The sequence below is a fragment of the Pundamilia nyererei genome, unplaced genomic scaffold (assembly GCF_000239375.1).
Source record: "Pundamilia nyererei isolate P.nyererei 1_Seehausen unplaced genomic scaffold, PunNye1.0 scaffold00003, whole genome shotgun sequence".
NCBI lineage: Eukaryota > Metazoa > Chordata > Actinopteri > Cichliformes > Cichlidae > Pundamilia > Pundamilia nyererei.
Genome location: NW_005187404.1, coordinates 1,208,889 through 1,217,520, shown reverse-complemented (window position 1 = coordinate 1,217,520; position 8,632 = coordinate 1,208,889). Strand labels below are relative to the sequence as shown.

General features: G+C 41.9%; 1 protein-coding gene across 1 annotated transcript; it reads left to right on the top strand.

Annotated features, from left to right (window-relative positions):
• Window positions 1-2,592: 2,592 nt before the first annotated feature.
• On the top strand, window positions 2,593-7,930 carry vmn2r1 (vomeronasal 2, receptor 1). Its single transcript, XM_005720924.1, has 14 exons — window positions 2,593-2,816; window positions 3,333-3,624; window positions 3,730-3,972; window positions 4,090-4,284; window positions 4,394-4,519; window positions 4,679-4,863; window positions 5,241-5,361; window positions 5,438-5,665; window positions 5,758-5,881; window positions 6,177-6,337; window positions 6,439-6,634; window positions 6,771-7,018; window positions 7,152-7,351; window positions 7,487-7,930. Exons 1-14 carry the CDS (start codon window positions 2,593-2,595, stop codon window positions 7,800-7,802), a joined length of 2,859 nt encoding a protein of 952 aa, XP_005720981.1. The 3' UTR covers window positions 7,803-7,930.
• Window positions 7,931-8,632: the final 702 nt, after the last annotated feature.

Below are 8,632 nucleotides of genomic sequence, written 5' to 3'. Positions count from 1 at the left end.
CCCAAACTTGTCTTAACTGCAGTGTCCTTCCCTCTGTTCTGCCTTTTTATACATCTGTGTTTATGTTACGTGTCTCCAATTTAAAACGAGAAAAACAAAAAACAATAGCTAATAATGGACATATGACTTTGTAGTTCAATTTGATTGAAATATCCATGAGATTAAGTTATGCAATTCTACATCCGATTATTATTTTTCTGTTTGTGTGTTTTTAGTCAACAATGCTCATTCTCCTTAGTAACGTGCCTCAAACCAAGCCACTGCATGCAGTTTCAACTATGACATTTGTACAATGGAAAACTGAGCTTTAATAAAGATCTCAATGTTGAAACTTACCACTTCTATGAAAAGCGTCTTATTTGTAACAATTTCTGTTTTGCCTTTCAGATTTCTGTATTCATTTTTAATTTACACAATTACCTTTAGTGGGTACACACCCAAAAAAAGCACTGATACATTTCTAATAAAAATGCAGTAAAACACTAATTGTTAACCCACAGAGATATAAAAGTCAACAGAATACTGTAATAAACAAAATTCTAGTTAATATTTTAAAATTAAAGTGGAAGTCTGCAGTTTATATTAACCCATCTTATTCCTAAAATCAGGCTTAATAAACATGACCTGCCAAAAGGCCCAGTTGGTCCACAAAGTGAAAATTGCAAAAAAAAAAAAGTGCAGTTTTAAAAAGTTTTTTTCATAATAATCATCTAACTAAATAAATCTCAGGCACAAGGATAATTTGCTGACAATTTCAAGGCCTTTGTATTTTCAGACATTACTCCGGCCTGCCAAACCAAAACAAGAATCCAAGCACCTGTTTGGATTCTTGCAGGTGCAAAGAATCCAAGCAAAAGCAGGTCTTTTATGACAGCAAAAGACCTGCTGTCGCTTATGACAGCAGGCAAAAACTTGAGTCATGTTTTTATAATGCACTTTTTACTCTTAAGGGCAACTTGAGATGCTCTTGATCTGTCTTGTAAATAGGTGGGTTATTTAATGTTAACATGCTCATTTACAACAAAAGAGCTGCAAAGTTATTGCTGGGCTGCATCAGGTTTGTGTTAACATGATCCCACAATCTTAAGAGTGAATGTCCATGAAAATTCACCCCAAGGTCAAACCTTAGGACCAAATCACAGGACTTTGTGATCAATTGAGAACAGTGGACGCAGCATATCAGCTGCTCAGCACGGCGGTAGAGGAGTGATTTGGGCTTGTTTTGCAGCTACCTGAACCCCCCCTCAGTCTTTTAATCAACTTTAAATCAAATCTACAAAAGAATATCTGAAAAAGAGAAGGTGACTGTAAAGCTCAGTGAACTGAAGCAACATTTTACAGAACAGTGGCCCAAAATTCCTCCACAATGCTGATGATATAGAAAACGATCAGTACAACTTCTTGCTACTGAGGGTTGATCGAAAAGCTGCTGAGTCATGGTGGGATGTACAAACTTTTCACAGGAGTACATACAGTCCTATAAAGGCGTTCATTTCACATGACTACCTTATCTTTCGTCACATCTAAGTTTCTTCAAAATGAACAAATGTGCTTTTGAAACCTACACAGCACATTTGAAACAACATTTAATGTAAATAATTACACACAATTGATTTCTTGCCGATCTCATCAGCATCATTCTGAAACAAATCACAAAGACCTAATCACACACTCCTGCTCCCACGCACAGACCCCTGAGGCCAAGTTTCATCATTCAACTGTAAATGCAACACAACCAAATATACGAGCTTTTAGATTGCTGCTTTCCTCACTTTAATATTACTTAATGTACTAACACAGACACACATAAAAGCTTTAGACTGTAATGGGCTTCAGTGTAATTTAGTTTTATTATGCACCTATTGTGTGCAGTCAACCATCGTTACCTAACCCGCGTCCCTCTGCGTGCCAGGGGTTCAGGTGTTTGCTGCTCCCCTCTGACTGAGAAACATGAGCAGACAAGCAGACAGTCACCCATCAACACACCCAGACCCGTACGCAGGGGACAAGGGACGATTTAGAAACAGTCGCAGCGTTGTAATATTGCATAGAGACTGTACAAGTTATCACATGCAGCTGCCAATTAACTCCTGGCCGGTGGCGGTTTATCTGCAGCACAGACTAATGAACTGCTTGGTATTTTCATACAGAGAGCGCAGAGATAAACGAAATTAAATGATGGGATGTTTCTAGGAGTTTGAGGCAGATGTGTTGATGTGTTTGTTTTTTTGTGAATCTTTGGTGGACCCAAAGTCCAGATTTTTTTCTTTAAAAGAGATTTAAACCTGTTTGCAGCCTTTGGATTTGAAGCACGCCTACTTTATTATTATTGTTACATTATTAATGACAAATTGGCATAAAGCTTGTGTGTTTAATCAAAATTTAAAAGGCCTTGTCCGTGTTTCATATTGAGAAAATACTGCTCATTTCAACTCGGGGCCCTCCTCTTCTCTTTTTCTCTGCTGAATCTGTAAGGTTGCCTCGTGCAGCACTTTTCCCCAGAGAGCAGATAAGACACCTGTCGAACATTTCTGCTTCCATTTGCTGTCTACAGCTACTAGAGCTCACAACCCCTGTCTGCGTCTACACAGCATGGACATCAAACTCTTTTTCCTTGGATTGTGTGCCCTTTTCTGCATCTTCAGACCTCTCTCGGCACAATCTACATGCAAGCTGAAGGCCAAGTTCAACCTGGGCGGCTATAAGGACGTAGAAAAGAAGACTGTCGTGGTTGGGGGAATGTTTCCTGTTCACCAGCGCGTTGCTTCCAACAAGGGCAACACTTCGAGTGTGCCTCTCTCCTCAGGCTGTGTGGGGTGAGTCGGGCATGTTTATGTCTTTTTTCATCATCGTTGCTATGCTGGGTTAGTCTTCTAGCTTAGGGCGCTGGTATTAAACAAACTAAAATTTAACTTGAAAACTTATTTAGGATCTTAAATGAATAAAGAAATTTTATTAAAGTATCCTCATTTTAGTACTTTCCTACCTGACAGTTTACTCCTGGGAGTCTTGGCTTCATAATTTTATAACAGAATCAAGACGGAGTAGTGTAACACCTCTGGGGCCAATTAATTACAGCAGGCCATATTATTATGGAGGCAGGCCTACAAAGTGTAGCACACAGCAATAATCAACAAATTTATTAAGGGCTAGTTTAAATTAGAATGTCACAAGACTAAAATGGATTGCAATTAGTTGGTTTTCATGTATTGTCATTTTCTGCATACACTGAATACCTGTATTAACTGAAAGAAAGGTTCTTTCTTGCACTATTGTTTGTACTGGCTGATCTTTATTAATCTGCTGTTCCTTCGTCACTTATCATCCTGTAGGTTTAACTTTCGTACCTTCCGCTGGGCACAGACCATGTTGTTTGCCATCAAGGAAATTAATGCGAGGGACGACCTGCTTCCCAAAACTGACCTGGGTTACGTCATCTATGACTCCTGCTTCACCATCTCCAAGGCTGTGGAGGGCACCCTGACCTACCTGACAGGCCAAGACGAAGCTGTACCCAACTACCGCTGCGGCGATGGAGCGCCGCTGGCTGCTCTAGTGGGAGCCGGGGGCTCGGATCTGTCCATCGCGACTGCCAGGATCCTGGGACTATATCATTTTCCGCAGGTAAGCCTGACACTCGTGTCAAAAAATTTGATAAAGTTAAGGAAAATGAACAAAGATAAAGAGTTCAGGCAAAAAGCAACAGTGTGTTCGTACTCTTGTCTTTAGGTCAGTTATTGTTCGACATGCTCTGCTCTGAAAAGTAAGTTCCAGTTCCCCACCTTCTTAAGGACCATTCCCAATGACGAGCACCAGTCTACGGCTATGGCCAAGATGGTGCTACACTTTGGTTGGACTTGGGTGGGCAGCATAGCTGCTGATGATGATTATGGCAAGTACGGCATCAAAGACTTCAAGGACCAGGTTGAGCAAGCTGGCGTCTGCATCTCCTTCTCTGAGACCTTGCCCAAGGTAGACAGATTTCAGTCAGTTTCGCCAGTCAATCTTTATTTCCCTAAACCAACTGTTAGTTCACACAGGGGTTTCATTTCTGCTAAAAAAATTTGTACTCTGATCTTTGGACTTTAGGTGCATTCCCCAGAGGCCATCCAGCGCATTGTTCAAACTGTAATTGACTCCACAGCCAAAATCATTGTGGTCTTTTCATCTGACGTGGACCTCAGTCCTCTCATCAGTGAGCTGCTCCGCAACAATGTGACCAACCGTACCTGGATCGCCAGCGAGGCCTGGATTACCTCCGCTCTCATCAGCCGGCCACCTGGGGTGAGCAAACAGCTGACTGATGACCAAAAGAAATCCAGAAGGTTTAAACCAGTCTGGGCCAAATTTTAATGTTTGAGCTTAGCTTGATTATTTGAATGCTTCTATCCAGGTGAGCTCAATCCTTGCCGGCACCCTGGGTTTTGGGGTGAAGAGGGCTGACATCCCCGGTCTTCAGCATCATCTACTGAATCTGGACCCCTATGCAGACTTGCTCACTGAGGAATTCTGGGAGACGGTGTGTTTGTTAACCTTAGGAACTTGCAAACATCTACATGGTAGAATCAGTATTGCAATGATAATTAAACTGTGAATGATGAACCTTCAGTGGAAACACTGACAATTAAACAGATCCCCCACAAAATAACAATTTTGTGATTTTACTTTTGCCTTGCAGCTGTTTAACTGCACGTTGGACTACAGCAAAGCTATGAGAATGGCAAAACAGAGGGCCACGTACGTGAACGGCACACTGTCCAGGACAGTGACAGGATTGCCTGATGGGCTGTGCACTGGGCAGGAGTCTGTGGCACAACTCAACAACACGTACTCTGACATCTCTCAGTTACGAATCACTTACAGGTCAGCTCACAATGCCACCGCTCAAAAAACAAACAACCAAAAACAGCAACTGATATAGAACCATAACCCAGACAATTAAATGTGCTACTGTTGCAGCATACACTGAGAAAACTTTGTTGCTGTTGTCGCACAGTGCTCCTGAAAGCAATTTATAGTTATCTATTTTAGTTCTGTGTGTAAAGCCTCAGTAGCAGTGAGCCCTGTGTGAATCATTCACTCAGTGCAGTGTGTGCAGCTTTCCTGTGAACTGTTTCTACCACAGAAAATAGCTCCAAAGTAAGCAAGGTACTAATTCTGAAAAGGCACATTTGTCCTTTTGTTGTCTCGTTGTAGCAGGGTGGTAATGTTTATAATAATAAGGAAACTGTTTCACGCAGCGTGTACAAAGCTGTGTATGCTGTAGCCAACGCCTTGCACAACCTGGAGCACTGTGAACCCGGAAAAGGGCCGTTTGTCGGGAAAACATGTGCTGACATCAACAACTTTGAGCCGTGGCAGGTAAACGTGTGCAATAATGAGGTCACGTGTGTGCGTATTGTACTTTTGCTACTTAAACCTCAATTTTTCTCCTCAGCTGATGTATTACGTGAAGAATGTGCGTTTCAAAATGCCAAACACAGGGGAGGAGATCTTCTTTAACGACGGAGATGTGGACGGCTTCTATGACATCATCAACTGGCAGGTCAATAATAATGGGGAGATATCTTATGTCACTGTGGGGAACTACAACGGCTCTGCAGCTCCAGAGAACAGGATGACCATAATGAACGACTCCATCGTGTGGAACAATGACATGTTGGAGGTCAGCGGTATATCGATAAAGAAGAAGTTGGCATATGCTCCTTTTAGATTATGATTCGGTAGCTCATGTATTTCTGTTGCTATGTGTGAAAGCCTCCTCGGTCAGTGTGCAGTGAGAACTGTCAGCCGGGCACCAGGAAGGGGATTCGACAGGGAGAGCCGGTCTGCTGCTTTGACTGCATTCCCTGTGCTGACGGAGAGATCAGCAACACGACTGGTCAGTAAACAACAGGACCACATTTCTTAAATGGTACATGGGCTCTTTCTTCTACTCTACTTGAGTACTCAAAGCACTTTGTACAACTTGCCTCATTCACACATTCATGCTTTAAGTGCTTCCTATCTAACATTCACATTTAGAAATACACAGAATTACACTGCGTGTTACAGTCACTGTTGATAATTTAAAAACTCAAGAATTTTGAAATAGACCCAACACCATTAGCACATGTAGATTATGGTAAACACGGTCCTGCTGCCCTCGTATTACACTTGGCCTCCCTTTATCACAGATGCCCGTGAATGCATCCTGTGCACTGGCGATTTCTGGTCCAATGCAGCTCATGATGCCTGTGTACCAAAACTCATTGAGTTCCTGGCCTTTGGAGAACCACTGGGAATTACTCTTATTGCCATTTCTGCCTTTGGAGCTTTAGTCACCATCGCTGTCGGGGTGAGAAAAGCCAAACACAAAATTATACCTGAGAGAAGCTCCGATGCGGAGAGGAAACAAGCAAAAAAAAAAAGTTAAACTTCTTATTTTTTTTCTCCCAGGTATTGTTTATTATGCACATTGGCACCCCTCTGGTGAAAGCCAACGATACACTGTTGAGTTTTTCACTGCTCTTCTCTCTGGTGGTGACCTTCCTCTGCTCCATCGTCTTCCTCGGAGAGCCACAACACTGGAGCTGCATGACCAGTCAAGTAGCCTTGGCTCTAGGATTCGCCCTCTGCCTTTCCTCCATAATTGGTTGGTGACCAATTGAAATCATTTTTTCCATTTTTTTTTATAGCTTACTTAACCTTTTTATGTGCCTTGATCCAGACAAAATAAAATCACGGAGATTTTCTCTATAAGGGGCAAAAAGGCAACTTTTTTCTTTCAGGTAAGGCAGCAGTATTGATGCTGAGAGCCCAGGTGCTGAAAGCTGCCCGAGCCCGAGCAAAAGCTGCTGCCAAAGCTGCAAAAGCTGCTGCAAGAGCAGCTGCCGAAGCAGCGGCGAATGATGGCAGTCCTGATGTCATCGTAACCAACACTCTCCACAATGACACCAGTGCCCCTCCTATCCCTGAGGTCGACCGTCTCACCCGTGCTCACCAGAGGGCAATAGCTGCTGTAGCTACATTAATACAGGTAAACATAAATAATTCATCAGTGGGGGTAAACCTTAATCAGCTGTAAAATACGACATCTGTCCCTGACCTCTAAATGTTTGTAACATAAAACCATGTGGAAATATAGCGGACATTAACATCCTTCTTCCCAGGCTATAGCGTGCACAGTGTGGCTCATTGTCCTACCTCCACAACCCGTCAAGAACACCTCTGGTCAGAATATAAAGATCATTCTTGAGTGCGATCAAGGCTCTGTGGTTTTCATCTGTTGCATCTTTGCTTATGACATCCTGCTGGCTCTGCTGGCCTTTATCTTTGCCTTCATAGCTCGCAAACTGGAGGACTACGTCAGGTAGGTCACACAAGGAAAGTTAAGCATTAGCAATGCACACCCTAATTTTTCTTGTGGGGGAAATATTTCATAACACACGATGTCATTTATATGTTCATCACATTAATTGTGTTCTCTTTTTAAACACTTTCACAGTGAGGCAAAATGTCTTACCTTCAGCATGCTGGTCTTCTTCATCGTGTGGATCTCTTTTGTCCCAGCTTACCTCAGCACCCGTGGCAAGTTCATGGTTGCCGTTCAGATTTTTGCCATCCTGGCTTCCAGCTTTGGCCTGCTAACCTGCATCTTCTTGCCTAAGTGCTACATCCTTTTGATCAAACCTGATCGCAATAAGGAGGAGCTGATGAAGCCCCGACCCAAACCTAAAGATGGAACCTCAACTGGGACGTCAGCGTCTCTCGCTACGACTGCAACTGAGGCTACAATTGCAACCACTGCTATCGATGACTAGTGGCGAAGTAATAACTAAAGTTAGCCACAAATGTAAAAATAATGTAGACAGAAGTTGTGCCACTGACTCAATGAACAGCTGTTGCTGCTAATTAGGCTTTCTAGTCATGTTGATCACATCATCATGCTTGTTCTATAATTAATAGGCAAAATATTTTATTCTGAAAAAGATATATATATTTCTTTTGGATCCACAAGTATTCATGCAAAATTATGTACGTGTCTAAATACCTAAATAGACTGAATGTGTGTACCTTCACATGCATTTCAATAAGTGATATATTAGATAGACCAAAAACAGCTATTTTGTAGATATAATAACAAGTTCAGGCTGTTACTGTAAAACCTCTTTGAATACCATTTTCAAACACTTTGCAATTTTTAAAAAGGAAATGCATACAAATAGCTTCGTGTAAAAAACACAGAAATGCATGTATAGTGCACCTCTGCTGGATAATTTTATTACTCAATAATATAGTAAATGTTATTATCATTACAATTATCATTATCATTTTTCTCCTTAAAGAGAAACATTATTATTATTTTTGTAGATTTTTTTTTATATATTATGCTAGATAACTTTAATAAAAAGTGGATCAGATGCCTTGGAGTTGGCCTCCTGTGTTGTCTTCCGCAGTACAAATGAGTTTGTGATGAATGTTACTGGCGCACTATCAGCCTTGCATAGTGCCAAGTACCTCAGTATCCATGTGTGGGGCACTGAGTCATACACTTTGTTGAAGTCAATCCAAGCAGTGCTTAGGTTGGTCTGCCTGGTGTACTGCTCTATCAACCAGGAGCTGGTGCAATAACCCTCTCACGTTATTTCTA